General features: G+C 43.9%; 1 protein-coding gene across 1 annotated transcript; it reads right to left on the reverse strand.

The window, feature by feature from the left end:
- Positions 1-1,693: 1,693 nt before the first annotated feature.
- On the reverse strand, positions 1,694-18,797 carry LOC146209856 (uncharacterized). The gene is made up of 4 exons (XM_084581349.1): positions 18,788-18,797; positions 18,278-18,353; positions 10,007-10,221; positions 1,694-1,785 (listed from the first exon to the last, which is right to left on the reverse strand). Exons 1-4 carry the CDS (start codon positions 18,795-18,797, stop codon positions 1,694-1,696), a joined length of 393 nt encoding a protein of 130 aa, XP_084437475.1.
- Positions 18,798-19,146: the final 349 nt, after the last annotated feature.

The raw sequence follows: 19,146 nt of genomic DNA on the forward strand, positions 1-19,146 counted from the left end.
CGCTCATTTCCGTCGAGTCAGTAGAGAGAAGGCAAAATATTTGCTTATTGCTCTGATATTCAGCCAACTTCCCACAATCGGGTACCTGTTTTAGCTTTGCCAAGCGTTCCAGAGTTTGCGTTTGACACCCTGGGGTCTTGTCGATAAATTTGCGGTTCTTTATCAAACCGGCTAAGTAGGCTAGAGTAAATACCCTCAATATCTTCGGCAAAAAATTTCCTGCTCATGTGACAGTCCTTCGACTTTCTAAGCGGGTGTCCGAAAATTCAACGAGGGGTTATACGATTTGTGACGGCATGACCCTGCTAACCAATCCGGGTAATTGCAGGAAGCCAACGAGACAACACCGAGTTTTACAATGAATTGACACCTGAAATCTGCAGTGTTAACATTTTCACGTGGAGGGCAGTGTATATCTTCGGTGTTCTACGCGAATCAGCAAGGTGCATATTTGTTTTTCTTGCACATAAACTTTGTACATATTTTTTGTCGGTTGTTTTTATTTCGCTTAAGAACTTCAAAATTTAGAAACAAGTTATTCAGCACTAATTAAAAAACAGGGACACAGGAAAAAATACACAGGACGGGCGCTGTGTATTTCTTGTGTATTTGTGTATTTCATGTGCCCCTGTCTTTAATTTAGCGCCGAATAACTTGTTTCTAAACGATGCTTCATCAACTATCCCAGCAACGTGTTTTGTTAAAACCTTCAAATACATGTATTCGTTTTACTAACAAATCTACCAGCCCACTAATACTGCAATATGAACCTAAGCAAGTCAACGGGTATCGCATAAATGCTTAACCGTACATGCGTAATTGTTAGACGCTTGTGAACATTCATAAATGAGAAATTACGACACAATAACACAACCAAGAGAACCGTTAGGTTAAACAGCAAGAATCACCGGTCGTTTATTATAAGAGGCCAATATCACTTTTCATTTTCCATCCGCAATGAAATAAAATTCTGTGCCTTATACATTTGTTCCTATGGAACTGGTAATGCATTGTTACTCGGCAAAGTAAAAGCAAATTATACAATGACTGGTTTAGAACGACCCCACAATCGCAAAATTGGCGACTAGGCCACGTAATTAGCTGCATTTTAACTAACAGTCAAAGTGGGGCGAAATGTTTCTGGCGTGGGGGCCAGGTTGTTTGGAATGGGCTTAACCGGCCACTCGCTGCATGCGAGTGAAACTGTCGTCACGCTGAAGTCAGTGTAAATGTAATGAAAAGAATGTAATTTCAAACTAACCCTTGCAAAAGCGCCCCCTTAACTCTATAGAGTTAAAAAAATACTTGGTGAAGCGACCAAATGTGACATGCAAGATATCACAAGAAACTTGCATCATTTCTTCAGAGAAAAGCTAAATGGCATTCGCCACGTCGTTTTTTGTCATTCACGGTGCTTTTAGGGTACGTAATCGGCTTCGTACTGTAAGGAAGACGGCAATGTGAAAGGTATAATTTATTTGGCTGTTGATTGTAAACAGTGTAACTGAACAGTGGCTATGCAATAAAATATAGAAACGTGATGACTTTATAATATTCATGCAACTTATTCGCCATCACTGTCGATTCTTTCCGTCAGAAGACGCTTTGGTTGCAGTATTACGTAATTTAGGGTTGAGGGAGATCAATTGGATATATGTTTGCAAAAAGAGAAAATCATAGAAGTTTGGGTGTTTCACTTACCGAAATCCGTGCAGTCATCTGTGAGGCAAGTCGTGTTTTCATTAATCATATACGTTGACGGGTAGATGGTTGGGTTCAAGCAGCCTGCGGTAACGTGTACGAGGTATCAGCATACTAAAGAACACATTTTGAAGCAACAGCTTCACTACGCTAGGTATCAACCAATGCCAACATGCCAGGCCACTTCACCTTCGACGAGCCGGAGGTCACAGTGTGGCTAGAGCTTAACTATAGTACCATTACTTGACCTGGGACCTCTCACGATAGATAGAGCATCGTGTCTCCGTATTATAGTTGACAGTGTGCTCCAGTACACATTCTCGGCAATTATTCTGCCCGCGTCTAAAGCTATCAGTGGTTGCGTAAGAAATGTAGCATGCGTGAGAAAAAATATGAAGTGTTCTTTTTCGAGAACATGTAGCGACATACCGGAAACTGAGCTGCCAGGCGAAGTGTGCAGCAAAGTGTTATACTACTACACGTGGTTCAAGAACGGAAAAGTGTATTTTTTTTTTGCACAGTACCTGGTTTATTCCGTAGTCAAAATAACTTGCATGGGTGACCTAGCACAAATTGTCTGCCACGTGCATAGAACAGATTTTCACAACCCTGGCTCCTCCATTCGGTGAAAAATACTACAGCCTTAAATCTTTTCGCTTGCTCATAGAAAAAAAATAGTTCGGCTATCCGTAATAAATTACCTTTCTTAGTTTGAATTCCACAAGTCTGGGAAACAAACATGAAGCTGTGGCAAACATTATTGGTATTTACTCCAGTTTTCACATCATTTCTTTTTCGGAAACGTTATTCAATGCTCATAACGACATGAATTATATACCTGATTATCAATATTTCTTTCCTTCATCGTGAGAAGGGATGGGGTGGTTGAGTGGCGTTCTGTTTTGCGCCACATGTAGCCTATTCAGTATTTCATAAATTAACTTTACGTTTTGCTAATGCTGAGTGTTTAGTAGCCAAAACAATTCATGTGCTTTTCGCACTTGTGTATGATCCATCTACAGCTGTTTCTGAGTTTTGCATTTTCTGGATGGGTTATTAGATTTCGAAAGCATTAGGGGCCCTAATACCTCAGTAATCTGCGATTTGCTGATGACATTGCCTTGCTAAGCAACTCGGGGGATGAACTGCAAATAATGATTGATGACCTAGACAGAAAAAGTAGAAAGGTAGGCTTGAAAATCAATATGCAAAAACTAAGGTAATGTTCAACAGCCTCGGGAAGGAACAGCAGTTTACATTAGGTAGCGAAATACTGGAAATAGTAGGCGAATATATCTACTTAGGACAGATAGTAACCGCAGATCCGGACCATGAAAAGGAAATATCAAGAAGAATAAGATTAAGATGGAGCGCATTTGGCAAGCACTCGCAGATTATGACTAGCAGCTTACCGTTATCGCTCAAGAGGAAAGTATAAAACAGTTGCATCTTGCCTGTACTCACCTATGGGGCTGAAACGTGGAGGCTAACCAAGAGAGTTCTACTTAAGTTGAGGACAACCCAGAGGGCTATGGAACGAAAAATGGTAGGGGTAACATTAAGAGATAGAAAGCGTGCAGAGTGGGTCAGAGAAATAACTCAAGTTACCGACATTCTAGTGGAAATTAAGAATAAGAAATGGACATGGGCAGGACATGTAGTGCGAAGAGAGGATAACCGATGGTCGCTTAGGGTAACAAACTGGATTCCAAGGGAAGGGAAGCGTAGCAGGGGGAGGCAGAAAGTTAGGTGGGCGGATGAGATTAAGAAGTTCGCAGGGGTCAAGTGGATGCAGCTAGCACAGAACCGGGTTAAGTGGAGAAATATGGGAGAGGCCTTCGCCCTGCAGTGGGTATAATCAGGCTGATGATGATGATGATGAGGGGCCCTAGATTGGTGTCGAAAAAGATGAACCGTGCTGTGTTCTGGAGCTCTACGGCAGCGTGATCCGTGCCTCTTCAGTGGCACAGCCGACCAAGACATCGACGATTGGTTGTCGGCGTATGAGAGCGTCAGTAGTTACAACAGATGGGACGATGCTATCAAGCTAGGTAACGTAATCTTCTATCTGACTGACGTGGCGAACCTCTGGTTTCGCAACCATGAGGCAGACTTGCCATCTTGGTCTGCATTTAAAAAGAATTTTGCGGGAGTGTTCGGCCGCCCTGCAGTTCGCAAGCTCCGGGCAGAACAACGCTTGCGCGAGCGCACTCAGCATGCCGAAGAGTCGTTCACCAGTTATATAGAAGACATCGTGGACCTGTGCAAGCGTGTCGATCCGCTAATGTCCGAAGCGGGTAAGATCGAAAACATCATGAAAGGCATCTCTGACGACGCGTGCCAGGTGCTCTGGGTGAAAAATCCTGCCACGGTTAGTGACGTTATCAAAATTTGCCAGAGCTACGACGTGCTTTGTAAGAAGTACGCTTCTACCCGCCGGTCCGGTGTTAGAGACGTCGTCATCTCTACACTAGCGCTGGGCGGTTCTACACAATCAGACGACAGCCCTTTGCTTCAACAAATCAAAGCCTTTGTTCGAGAAGAGGTCGCCCGCCATCACTGGTCCCTCAGTTACAGGATACTGGCCGCCTTGCTCCTGACATGGCTCCGTCGTTGGCCCCTACCATACGGCGTACCGTGCAAGATCACGTCGCTGATGTCCTTCCGCATAGGTCCACGCTCCCGCCCAGCCTCGTGCCGGAGCAAGTAACAGCACCACCGACTTACGCCCAAGTTGCGGCCAGGCCGCTAATGCCATCAGCATCTCTTTCCTACCAGGCCGCACCTTCCAACCTTCCTTCGCCTTTGCCTGGGTCTGCATTCCATGTCCCTATTCCAAGGGTACGTCAACGCCCTACGAACCCTTGGCTTAGCGCGGACAACCGGCTAATCTGCTACTCTTGCGGGCTGCCGGGCCATGTCGCACGCCTTTGCCGCCAACGCCTTCTACCTTCTCGACCCGACCTCTGGAACTACTCCTACGATACAGACCAGCCCTCGCCGAGAACTCCGCCCGGTTCCCACTTAGTGTCTCGTGACAATATACCGTATAAAACTCGCCGATCTTCGTCCCCTCATCGCAGATGGATCCAGCTGCTCGGGATGAACTCGCAGCCGGGCTTAAGTCGTAGCGAATCACACAGACAACGACCAACTTCTTCGTTCTTGAGAGCGGCAGCACGCGACGCATGTCAGTGGCCATGACGATGAAGATTACCACACTACATCAGCAATACATAAGCACCTATTTATTGCTCTTGAACATTTGTCATCATCATCATCATAATCAGCCTAACTATACGCACTGCAGTACGACGGCCTCTCCCATATTCCTCCAATTAACCCGGTCCTGTGTTAACAGCATCCACTTCACCCTTGCGAACTTCTTAACCTCATTTATCCCCCTAACCTAACCTAACCGCCCCATGCTATGCTTTCCTTCCCTTGTAATCCAGTTTGTTACCCTAAGCGACAATCGATTATCCCCTGTTCGCACTACATGTCCTTCTCATGCCCATTTCTTCCTGATTTCCACTAGAGAGTCAGTTACTTGAGTTATTTCTCTGACACACTCTGCACGCTTCCAATCTCTTAACGTTACCTCTACCATCTTTAGTTCCATAGCCCGCTGCGTTGTCCTCAACGGAAATAGAACCCTCTTCGTTAGCAACCACGTTTCAGTCCCATAGGTGTTGAAAATTGCTTTGAGACAAATGGCGCAATAGCCTTTAAGGATGACGGTGGCTTTAGTGTCGACAATTTTATGTCATATTTGGAGTTTTATAATAACGCTACTTTTATCCACTTTGACGACAGACTGATTTACAACGTCAGGGCATCTGCATCAGATCATGTGTCTCTCCTGTTTTCTGTAACAGTTTTGTTTTATCAAATGACATATCGGCTACACTTTTTTACGACGGAACAGCCCTAAAGATCGTTATGTGTGCATAATGTTCAGTAATTTCAATTCAGCCCAAAAGAGATGGTTATTGGGATGTAGCGTAGGCAATTTTACGCAAGTTCTGGCAACATTGTAAATGTACCAGTTGTCTGAACAATGTAGCCTTCAGTTACTTGACCTCAACATCAAGCGCGGAGATGTGTTTGCTAGTGTTACAAACCTAGAGCCGGGAAAGATTTTTTACCCTTTCATTCGGCCCACTTTAAAAATGTAAAAAGAGCCATTGCGGTGTTTTCTCTGCAGTTCGACCTCAAGTCGTGCCATCATATGATGCAGGTGAGCGCTCATGGCGAGGTTGCTAGACTGCGCAAAGCAGTATTCTTTGACCACGTATTAACCGCGGCGACTAAAGCATTGTTGAAGATGATCAAAGGGAACCAATGAAAGCATGGAGAAAACAACGCAGATACATAAGGTGTCCCCCAACCTGAAAAGGATTGACAGCAAGTACGCCATGCCGCTTGTCTTCTCAGCATCAAGCAAATTGGCTAAGATGTGCCCCTAGGTCAGCAGTGGCGACCTTGAGAGGTCAGGCTGCGGGGTGAAACACACTAATCTTTGCGTGCACTGTGCCACGAGTGTGGTATGTGAAATCCCCATTAAATGTGCCTAAGTATAGGTCGGATAAACTGGCTGCCGTGTAAACGAACTTTCCAGAGAACATGAGTGTTCCTTTGATAACGTATCAGACTGACATGAGAAACGACCCGCTCACTGCGCTCTTGCAGTAACGAGTAAGAGCAGCACTGTGAGCCACGACCTCAGGGCATAATGATTCTGAGCAGAGTAAGGACAGTCTAGCGCGCGAATTGTCTGAAGCGTTTTTTAGCGAGGAAAGTGGTGATACGTGCGTCAGCCCCACATCAGTCTCAACACGAGCCAGTGAATACAGATTTTGAAATACACATTAAGGTTTAGTCTGCTTTCCGTAATCTACAAAGCGTTTTTCTACAGGCATACGCTTAGTCGTTCATTGTCCATAAATGTAAAATGTGTCTGCTACAATAAAATTAGTTGGGGTCAGCGCTCGTCCTCTATAGTTCTTCGTGTCTTCATCTTCATGCAGCGCAGGATAACTTGTTAAGAAACAAATAAATTAATCAATTTTCAGACATAACTTTTGTATTCGCTTGCTTGGAAAAAGAGAACCTCGAACATTTTTCGGCATCTTTGTTTCGTTAACATTTATGCTGGAATCACGACGTGGCGAACTTGAAAGCAAGTCTTTCAAGGTTCCTAGTACAGAAATGTTTTGCCATAGTGACTTAAAACCACGCTATAATGTTGCCTAACACTGTCTCTACTTAAGTATTGTTTACTTATGTGGTGTACGACGGGAAAACAAAATATCTCATTGTTCAAGGAACAGGGAAAGCGATTGGTTTCATTCACTATTTAGGAGCACTAGGCCACAGATTGCCTTATTTTTTGAAATCTGAAAGACTTCTTTAGAAGATATTATTTTACTTCAAAGTGCTGTGTTTGTTTACAAAGAAATAAAACAAGATCTGAGTTATTTGAATACAGTGCTCAGTAAGCCCGATCCACACTCCCTGCGACATGCACGCTACGTTACTCCTCGCATTAGAACTAATTGCGACATGCAGACGACCTCTTATGCTGCTTCAGTCTTAGTCTTAATTAATAATCTCTTGTTCAACTACACCTTATCTCGGTATTTCAAAACAGTTCGCTCATATTAAAGCGTTAGTAGGATTTATTTTCAACTATTTGCACTTAACAATGTTTTATTGCCAACGATATGATGGATGCGTTATGTTTCGGGCCTTGACAGGTGTGTTGTTTCATACGATGCATTATGTTTTATGGCTTACTTCATGTACTGCTGCCCCATTTAAATTTGTATCGATGCATGCATAATTACGCATTCGCCATGTTGCTGCTGTAAGTGCATATAATGTATATCTGTACTGCTTGGGGTCCGGAGGCACGTGATCAGGCAGAATTATCTGCATCGAAGCTCCGGGCTCCAGGATGTTTTCATGATACGAAAAAAAAAATATAACTCCAAGTTTAACCAAATCAAAACAAGAACAACTATGCGTACGCTTCGCCTAACTAGGTTTAGCAGGGTTCAACCACAGACATTTTTTTTTTGTTTGAAGAAATGGTGCCGCAATGGTCAGTTTTTTTTTTTAGAAGAATGCTATTATGGTTGGTGAAAGGAGTTTTAAAAACCGTAAGAAATTTGTTTATTCCACATAGGAATCTTTATTAAGCATTGTTTTGTGAAAATGCTGCCGTTTGAAGTTGATAAAGCACGTAGGACGAGCTTCAAAAGTATTTGTTTAAATATTACTTAAGGGGACAGGATAGGCCCATCATGTTTGTTACCCTTTTCTTATGATGTCTTAGGTTTAGAACATTCAAATTGGTATCATTTTAATAAGCAACCTAAGGTAGTGATACTCATTAAGAATTATTTTCTGAATATTGAATTCTTTGTTTGCATTTTCACTAGGCTTAGCAAACTTTTAACCCAAAATCTGCACTAAATACCCTTTAAATAACAATTTCCGTATTAGTGTTCATTACTGTGGTTCAGAAAACTCTCTGCAGTGTTCACTCAGTATAATTCTAAATATTTACCTCCCTAGCTCCTGTAGTTCCTGAGAAAAATGGTCAAAGCATCAACATTTGTTTTCATCTAATTCATTTTGAAACGGAAGAAATAGCTTTATAAAAATACTAAACTCAAGAAATACATGCTGACGCATTTACTTCAATAGATGCCAGCCAAGCTGTTGTCTCCATTGCTAATATTTCTTTACTATGCCAGCTGCCTTGCTCTGCAGGCTCCCTTAGTGACCATCAGTGTAGCCTTCATCACAAAGGATAGTCACCGACAGTTAGCTTCTCGTAAACTCGACTGTGATCCGTCCTGAGGAAACTCCAAATTAACTCAAATGACATCTCAAGCCAGATTGATCGATGTTGTCCGTTTGGATGCCTCTAACCGGTGCGAGGAGAAGCACTGTACTCGCTGCAGAGAGAATGTGCAGCAACAACTTGTCGGGCTGCGTCTTCAACCAGCTGGAACCGCATTCTTTACAGTCACAGCTTCCGGCAACGGCACGCTAGCGAAGGTCATGTTAATCAGACAATAGCCACGGTCGCTGATGCTTGTTTCTATGATCTGAGCGTGAAAGCTGTGATGCAAATGCGCGCGGTAACCGCTGCGTCCGTCACTGGATTTTGTTGCGAAGATTCGGAGTCATTGTTGATCGATATGTTGCTTCCGGTGGAAGTGTGGTTTTCTAAACCACTTCTTTGGTTTCGTCATTATATGAGCGTTAAATATCAAAGGTAAAAAAAAAAGCAAGGTCCGTTGCCCGCGAAAGCATGTCCAAGCACGAAAAATATAGGGTGTGTGGTGAGTATGCGGCTGCTTTTGAATAATTGTTTCAAAATAAATACGCCAGCTAGCTTTCCACGACTGTCAGATGAGCGACAGCCATCTCGCTGAACGAGAACAGAATAGGCGATGATAAGCTTTTTTTGAGATATGGAAAGGCGCAGATCCGGAGCAGCTTCCAAAAGGTGCGTGGGTGGGTGCCGCCTAGGTTTCGAAAAAGGTCGATTTCAGGGTAAATATTTCCTGTGGACATAAATGAAAGACTGAAAGTTAAAGTAGAGATTCTAAATTACACAACAAAAATTGATTTGTTCCCTGAAGCTTACCTATCCTGTTGCCTTACATAAAATAAAATAAAGCATTGCGAAATATTTATTTTAAATAAAACGTCTGTACCTTGTGTGGTCTGTACAGCATCTGAAACGTCCAAAGACGCAGGACAAACTTCGAATGATACCGGCCATCACGTCGGTTCCCCTGAGTGTACTAACTGTAGGCTGGAATGCACGTGGTGCATGCATTCCCCAAGCTTTGTGTGGCTCTGCGTTGACCACAATAAGTCGAGAGGAAACACTTCTGCGTTTAAGAGGACACAGAAAATCGCGTACAATTGTTTCATGGCTACGTCAGCCAAGGGTACTGAGGTGCTCTGCTGTGCTCATTGCTATGGGGCCTGGGGAGAATATAAACATTCACCTACCGAACATCGTCGAGCCATTCTTACAATTCCGTGATCCTCTCTCGTCCTTGATTTCGCGCTTTATCCTCAAATTAACTCTTGCAGCAACTAACGCGCCAAAATTTCCTCACGTTTTATTTAGTTTTATTTATAATTTGCTTGACAATGGCGAAATAATGGCATCATTCGAATAAATTACAAGCAACACACAATTAGTACGGATTTTTGCGATTGATAAGCGGTGTATTTTGGCAACAACGAAGCGAAGTCCCGCCACGTGGCTCACCGAAGAACTTAAAGGCGCAGGCGACCAAGACACCGATGCCAGCGATGAGGACCACGAAGCAGAACAGCGTGTAGACCAGCAGCTGGTTCTTCAACCCAGATATGCGGCGAGCAGTGAGCTCCTCGGGGGTCAACATGCGTGGGGGCTCAGCTGGACCGGGCGCTGCAAAGGCAGCTGATTGCGGCTGCAGGACCGATGCCTTCTGCTCTTCCTCCCTGTCGAGAAAGGACGTACCACGTGTGGGGTCTTACTTGTTATCTTCTAAGCACACTCATAACGCGTCGCTATATTTCGCACGCTAACATCGGTTGGAGGCTATCATTTTCTTTTGATGAGAAACGATAAACTGCCTTTTACGTGCGCATTTTCTGTCGCGTTAATAGCTGCAGATCAGTGTTATGGCCTCCAAAACAATGAAATGCATTCATTTTTTTGGGAAACATAGTCATTACGTCAGCGGTCTAGCCTTATTAGTCGCCAGGGCGGGCAATGGCTAGTCGTTTCCACGGAGTTTTGTTTAGAATATTATTTTACGCAATTTTTAGTTCGTTGCAAAAATGGGGACTGCAAGGATGCTTAGAAACGCAGAGACAGAGATTTTAGGCTGTCTACAGGACCAGTTTGGAGAGAAGTGAATCCTATACTGTCTGGCAGTTAAGATGTCGGAAAGATTTTCAGAACTTGCCACATCTCAATTTATTGGCCAATGTAGTCGAGAACGACTGGAATCATAACAAAGCTTTGTAATACACCAATAATGAAGTCAGATTAAGATGAACTGCCAAACTCATCGCAGAGCAAAAGAGCAAAGACGTGAAAAGATGCTGTGAATTTTTTAATTCACGTATTCAGATGCATTCAGGAACTGATGTCGTAGCAACTAGACGAATGAAAGCTTTAATTTTTTTTTTACAAAGTTCAACAAGTATCCTGCATCTGATTTGAAAATTTCGCAATGCTATCATGCCGGAATATTCTAATTGAGAGCATTAGGCGAAAGCGTTTGCCAGCGTAAAATAAAGCAACTGCGTTTTTTTTTTATCGATTCTACGACCATCATCATCAGCAACCGAATTATTCCACTGCACTGCGAAGGCCTCTCCCATGTTCCTCTAACCCGGTCCTGTGCTAGCTGCATCCACTTGACACCTGAAAATTTCTTAACCTCCTCCGCCCACCTAACTTTCTGCCGCCCCCTGCAACGCTTTCCTTCCCTTGGAATCCTGTTTGTTACCCTAAGCGACCATTGGTCATCCTCTCTTTGCACTACATGTCCCGCCTATGCCCATTTCTTCTTCTTAATTTCTACTAGAATGTCGGTAACTTGAGTTATTTCTCTGACCCACTCTGCACGCTTCCTATCTCTTACACCTACAATTTTCTTTTCCATGGCCTTCTTCGTTGTCCTGAACTTAGGTAGAACCCTTTTCGTTGACCTCAATGTTTCAACCTCATAGGTTAGTACTGGTAGGATGCAACTGTTATACACTTTCCTCTTCAGTGATGCAGGTAAGCTGCTAGTCGTAATGTTTGAGTACCTTTCAAATGCGCTCCATCCCAATCTTACTCTCCTTGTTATTTTCATTCCATGGTCCGAATATGCGGTTACTACCAGTCTGGTGCCTCGCCTGGTGCCTACGGCTTATCGGGAGTGAATTTAGTGTAGCTGAATTTTATTGATTTGCATTACATAATCTTTCATGGTTTTAGCTTTGATATTATTTGTGATTTAATAGCACGCCGCATTGAGCAAGTTGGAAATTGTTACCAGTGCGAAAGAGAGAAAGGATTGACTAAGGAAAGCTAAGAGGACACGGGCGCTTTCTAACAAAAGGTTAACGACCGTGCCCGACGTACTTAACATCATGAAAAAAACGGGCCAAGGATTAATTTCCCTTCTGTGTTGCCAAAAAAGCGCATACAATGTTTACACATTGCGTTCAGGCTGGCCAGCTATCATGTTTGCTGAATGCATTCACCTATGGCCGGAAATATCTTTCTGTCCTTCAGTTCGCAACATTAGATATTGGTGAATAACGGCATAGTGCTATCATGCTTGTCGACACCCATAAAAATGTCATGCCGCCAACGAATTGAGGAAGATTTCCTCATCGAGGGTACTAGACTACGTGAAGCGGGCTATCCAGAGAAGAACTGGCAAGGCTGAGAAAGACGTTTGGGCAACCTAAAGTTAAAAGGGCACTTTCTCCTCACGGGCACCAGGAAGAAACACGAAATGAGGGCAAGCGCATTCCGCATTTATGCGATGTCTCGCATCGTCTCAAGAACGTCGCAGTGCAGCAAAATTTGATAAAGTGTGCGCTGCAGTGCATAAAAAGCTGAAGCCAGCCTCTTCCAGACAGGACAGTCGACAATGCTTAATGTCATGCTCAGAACAGTTCATAAATTGTAAAACAGACTTCGTGGAACTTTCCTGTGCCATACGAAAAAGATATATTATGGTGAATCAGGCAGGCGGCATAAGCATGTGACCTGAAGAGCACGAACAGTCCACTGTTATGAAGTCATCGCTTTTTTCTAACCTCGTGCAAACCTGCCGCGAATGCAAAGCTCGTAAAGAGGACTCTTGCCTGCTTTACATGCCCAACACAACAATGTAATCAGCAGAAACTAGATGAGCAGAGGAATCTACGAAGGATATTACATTGCTAAGAACGTGGGTATAACTGTGGTGAAATCGTCCGTTTCGTTATAGTTAAACACGACAGCGCTCCTTGACAAATGCCTTTATTTTGCAGTGTAATACTTCACGTGTTTTTGTATTGTTTTTGATTTCACGTATTTTCGACTTATATATTACCTGTGCGTTTCCAATGAATATTCAATTGTTAGACAGTTCCATCGTCGTCGCTTTCCTTCGTCCTTTGTCTTGTTTTCGTTGGTCCACAATAAGATTATTTGTGTTTTTGGTTCCCGCGTTTTTTTTTTCTCGTCCGTTGCAGTAGTATTTGAACTCTAAGACGGAGACTTTTCCCGCGGCGAGTTGCAGGCTTAAATAGTTTCCACCTATCAAATTAGAAAAGACTGAACGTCGAGCCGATGCGGGGCGTTCATAACAAAATAAAATGATGGAAGCAATCATAGAGTGACTGCATGCGCGTCGTCTTCGCATTGTTTGCGGAAGAAAGAAAATCCCCGAAAAGGGAGCACTAATGGCATGCCATCCGTTTTTTAGGACCCCGCCATGAGAATGAAATAAAGCTAAACGGAGCACTGAACCGGCGCTCTGGCTGAGGTTTGACGGAGCTCTGAATCCAGGATTCTAACGGTGCAAAAAAAGAACTTTTGACAATTCAGACCGAGAAAGGCCGAAATGACCCTGAGTTCCACAAGCATACGCAAAGTACGCTTCTTTGTATATTTGTTTTATCAGCTTCGCTTTCGAAAGCGGCAAATTTCGTATTCGGCTAAAGATGCCCTCAACAGCAGACGGCGCAAGCATCGTGTTGCGCACCGCAAGCGAAGGCGACTTTGCCGACGGTTCAAGCAGCAAGCCTGTAGGCCTAACATCTCGAATTGCGCCGCTGAATGGAGCCGGGTCGCCTGCACGGTTTGACTGCGGCCTCTGTTGAAACAGTTATCGTGAGCGGTACCTTTGTGTTTTCATCCGAGTTCGACGTGAGACGGGGAGTGTAAAGACGCCTGCGCGAGTGACGATATTGGTCGTGTTTCACCGAGTGAAGCGGATGCTGTGTAGTGTCAAGCCTAACGTCCTCAAATTGATCCTTCATTGCGAGCTTGGCTAACCGTCCACATTCCCTGCGACCACTGTTTAAATGGATATACGTGAGCGGCGGCACATTTGCGTCAGTCTCCACTAGTTTCCAAGTGCGTCAGAGAATGACAAAGCGCCTGCGCGAGTTCTTCACTTGAGTGGACGTGGTGAACGGTGTGCTGGCTTGTGCTTCACTCTGACTCGACGTCGTTGCTTGCGCACCGGTAGAAGTTCTTGTGCGTGCATTTTTGCGCTCTTGACCTGCGGAATATTTCTGCCTTGACATGGCAGCCCTAAAGGATATGCTTGAAACCCAGTCTTGTCTTTCTGGGCGGAAAATATCAGCGTATGTGTTTTTGCATTTCTCTGTTTAGGCGGAAAATGTAATTTTCTTTTTTTTTTGTAGTTTTGCGTCTTTTTCGTGTCAAGCCGGGAGTCAACAGCGCTTGAGGGCGCTACAGAGCAAAGGGGCGTATTAGAGCAGGTATACTGGTTTAAGGACTTGTTTCTTTTGTTATTTGCATGATTATACGTCTGCCTGCAAACGATGCATCGTTAGTGTATTGCCAGTGAAGTTACAGAGGTGCCAAAAGTTCCCAGGTCGCAGGTTCTGCTTCTGGTCGGCATATTCTGGCACTTAAAAAACCCAATAAATGAATCAATTATCTCGGCGGTTAGAATAACGCTTCTTGTGCACTGCACAAATATTTTGAGACTTGGGGCTGCAGTAGCTGCCTACGTATACAGCTCAGAAGACCGCGTGGCCTGGAAACTTTTGACTACCCCTGTACCTGCGTTAAATTTTGCCGAGCATAGCTCGCGCGCTCTGTGCTAGTTTTCTATATCTGTAGTGATGTGTGCTGTTGCCAGTGGAGATAGCTTTTCGGCGTTTTTATTCAGTTACGCAATCTCAGTATTATCACTTTAGTTTCCGTGCATACATACATCCGGGATGCATGCGTGCATCCGCAGCCATTCGCGACCTTCTTGCCTGATCGCCTAACTGGGTGTACGCAATTGTTTTAAACTGATTGCTTTTCTTTTTTTTTTACGCTGCTGTCTTCGGGGGAAAATGTTTCTTCTGTATGTGTACCCGAACTGTTTTTTTATCGCGCCAGATGTTTCTAAATTGTGTTTTGTGGCTTTGAAGCAAAAATACCATGCCCATGGGTGGACAAATTCAATTAGCTTTATATTCACCATAGTTTCAAGTTGACTGTTTGCTGTGGAAAATTGCTTTTGTGAAATAAACATCACTGACATCAATGAAAATTATCAATTTCTTGGTTTTTGTCAAACCAAATTCCATTTCATGGCCTTGCCCCTTCTTAACGTTCGTCCTTTTCCCTATTAACTCATTGTGCTTGGGTGTTAGGCGCTGATTTTTTTTTCTGAAATGAAAGTCCACAGTCCCGAGCATAAAATTGGGGAACACTTTTAGTTGTCAAAGTGTTGTTACGCCGGTTCGGACGAAAATTAGCAAGCACTACATACATTTGTTACCTCATGTGACTTGTTCATTTGCGCGTTAAACTAAAGAACTGTCGTATTTTCTGAGAGGAATGCATGAAAAAGTTTCGAATACCGAAGCGTGGTGCCTAAACTTTTCGCCACTAATTTTCATGTTTGCGTGTTCTTTCGGTATCTTTTTTCACTATCTGCATTCTTATTATATTCTTGTGTTATGAATGCTGTTTGAAATGGAAGACAAATGTGTCTTTCTGGGTGCCAAATCTTCATGCTACGCCTGCCCTGCACTTATTCTGTGTGGTGGTTTTTGTTGCACATTTTTTGTGAACGCATGTTTAAATAAAAGCGCTCTTTAGATGATTTCTGATGTTATTTCCTCGGTTGTTTGTATGGTTTGTGTATTTTTGTACAGCCGGGCAGTAAGCACGGTACGGCATGATCGAAGGTTATTGGGAGATGTTTAGACGGCAGCCATATATTTCCTCTGCTGTTAGGTTCGATGGAATTTCGTACTTGCAAAGCGTAAACTGCCACCACGGGCGTCGTTTTGTTTCCGCTCAATACGCTGATAAGCTGCGTATGGCTGCGATGTCTTGGGCATAGTACGGCATCACAATGTTGCAAAGCCAGCATTCAGAAATATGTAAAGACAGCGATTCGATGCGCTTTTCTTTCGACGTCCTCTCTCTGTTCCTTGCACCGCTGCTTCTTAAATGGTGGCAAAATTTATCAAATTGATACACCGCAAGTTCTAGGTCTTTGTGCTCATACGACGTCTTACCAAATAGCACAGTTTCGCCTATAAATTACGAACAGGGTGAGAACGCTAAAGGTCAAGCGAATCAGATCGCTGTCCTTACCTCTTTGAGGACGCCGGTGGGGCGAGATCGCGGCGTCGTGTACATACACGAAGCCGTCATGCGCAGCATACCCCTGACTAGACAGAAGCGAATCGTTAAACTTGTCTGCGATGTGCGTTCTGTAGTTGCAAAATTGAATCTAACCTAATAGCATTGGTAAAGGCCGCGGTAATAACGACTCATATTACCCGCAAATGAATATATATTGCACAGTGAGCGTCTGCTCCCTACACCAGCCGTAAGTACTCCGCATATTTGTGAGTGAAAATCTACCCAACATCACCTACGGCTGCATGCCGTAACTGCTCCGTTTTTGCAGAGTGAAAATCTGCCCCGAATAAACTCCCGCGGCCACCCTCAAGTGCTTCGGTTCTATTTGGGTAAAACTTTAATCCACCGTTCTAAGCCGATCCTCGTTTAGGGAGGACGATAGAGGACAAGCCATTCCGTTTTTGCAGAGTGAAAATCTGCCCCGAATAAACTCCAGCGGCCACCCTCAAGTGCTTCGGTTATATTTGGGTAAAACTTTAATCCACCGTTCTAAGCCGATCCTCGTTTAGGGAGGACGATAGAGGACAAGCCATTCCGTTTTTGCAGAGTGAAAATCTATCCCGAATAAACTCCCGCGGCCACCCGCAAGTGCTTCGTTTCTCATTGGGTTAAATTTTACTCTAATCCGCCGTTCTAAGCCGATCGTCGTTTAGGGAAGACGATAGAGGACAAGCCATTTACTCCGGTTTGGGTGGATTCGTGGTTAATGTGTACTAACCACCGGTCTCGGTAATTGGATGGTTCTAGCGATATACTTCGAGGTGACCATGGCCAGCGAGCGGTTAAGGCTCAGCCTGATCTCCATCGCCCCTGCAAGTGTTGCAAGAATTCTACACCATCGCCTGAGAAGTTGAACCTCCTCATCAGAAAATCTGCGAAGCCGTTTTAGTGATGTCTTCCGCCTTCGGCGGTTTATTACGCGAAGATTTGGTTTAGGCTAATATTACGAAGCCGCGGGATTAGGCTTGTCTAAATGATTGCTTAATGAGCTGCAAAATTGGAATGACGACTCTTTAAATAAACTAGTGTTATGGCATGTTGGGTGTGCTTTATACCATGGTTCTTCGCACTTCGTTGTGCTGTGCCAATAACCATGTCAGGCATTCAGAAGTCCCACCACCATTATGATGGTCACATATACTCAAAATGTGAAGAGGGAATGCACTAAAATGCGTGGATATTTGTAACGTGAATACCGGACATTCATTCTTGGAGGCTATTTCCCCCTTGGCGACGTGCCTTCTTAGCGGCAGCTCTCCTAGATGCCTTTTTTTCGTGGACGTTTTTTTTTTACGGGGAGGGCGGGAGGGGGCATATTACCTGGAGACGTTTCTCTGACGTTTTACATACATCCATACATACAGATTATTGCAGCAAAAGGAATTGTCCTGCCGTGGTGGTGCAGTGGTTATGGCTCTCGCCTACTGTGCTCAAGGATATGCGGGATCGAATTCCAGCCGCGGCGGCCGAATTTTAACGGAGGTGAAACGCAAGGCGCTCGTGTGCCGTGTGACGTCAGAGCAAGTTAAAAAACACCAGGCGGTCTTAATTTTCGCCGCCCTCTTCTACAGTATCTCGCATAGCCCGAGTTGCTTTGGGACGCTGAACTCCATAAACAAAACAAAACCAAATAGTAATCAGCTGCACTTTAAAGAAATACGACGGGCACTTAAGTGCTTCACTATTAGAATGTGAACTGAAAAGGTGTAGAATTTGACAAACGGCTAACTGCAAGATTGTTCGCGTGCTACTATTCAAGAAGCTATGGTAGCCGGACTTAAGGAATAGGAACGAAAGCACAGCGCATAAAATATGTTTACACGCCTGCAACTGATAAAAAAAAAAATGTCTGAGTACTATAAAACGGATATAGCGCAGTCATGCTCCGGCTTGATTTAGCTAAGAGAAATGAAAATGCGAATGTCGGTTTAACTTGCGATGCGGGTGTAGTCTGCCATTCAGCGAGAGCACGCAGCTTTTAAAAATAACTAAGTGCCTGCCAAGTGCAACCGTCGGCCCAATTTTGGCGTGTACTGGCAATGTACTGGTGATCAGCAGGCCCTACATAGGATTGCACTACATAGGATTGCAGAAAATATTGAGCAACCAGTTTACATCATATGGCCGTCAGTTTTCAGCACCCTAATTACTTACTCTAAAACTTCTCCGTCGATCAACTCCAAATGCTTTCCGGACTCGCCACCACCTCCAGGTGCTTCAGAGGTGCTCTCTGGAAAAAGCAGTCAGTGCAAAACTTTCAATGAGCCTGGGCTGGAGAAAGCACAAGAGGCAGGAGCATAAATATACAACAGATTCTTGTGCTCAAATATACATTCTCACTATGACACTAATTATAATCTCCATCCTAAGCAGATATTGTCCTATGGCGATTACAAGGACGAAAGGAACAATCGAAGACAGATTGCACCGAAATAAACTCTTTATTGGGCTGGCTTGTACGGGAAAGAGAATTAAGCAACATAGAAGCGGTGATAGTAGAAAGCGTGCTTGTCGATGGTCGCAGTAGGAATTCTGATTGCAATAAGCCGTGTTCGATTTGAAGTCTGCTCGGAAACGACAAAATAAACCAACCAAGGCACACTTGCAATTAGTCTGGACTCAAACGGAAACAGTTGTGGTTGCGTGCAATCCTTCCAGACTAACCTGGGCACATCTCGTGCTGAAAAATACAAAAGGATATATCCGATCATTAACAAACTAAAGGCATTCAATGGGCTACAACGATATTGATAAGGCCCCATGCCGGCGTCTGTTGAAAACAACAAATGTTTGCAATGGTTACCGGCAATATTTATGGCCTCAAAAGTATGTTACGTACGAGGGTGGTGTAAAATAGGCCAAATGCCAAGGAATGTAATTGACAGGGACGCTTTTTAGCAGGCCAGTGAATCAAGGAGAAAATAACGATTTGAGAAAACGCAGCATTTAAAAGGCGAATAAATGATTAATATTTAGGCAGAAGACATTTGAAATTATAAATTACAGCACGATAAGTTATAGAA

Source organism: Amblyomma maculatum, chromosome 1 (assembly GCF_055883805.1).
Source record: "Amblyomma maculatum isolate TAMU_Amacu chromosome 1, ASM5588380v1, whole genome shotgun sequence".
Taxonomy (NCBI): Eukaryota; Metazoa; Arthropoda; class Arachnida; order Ixodida; family Ixodidae; genus Amblyomma; species Amblyomma maculatum.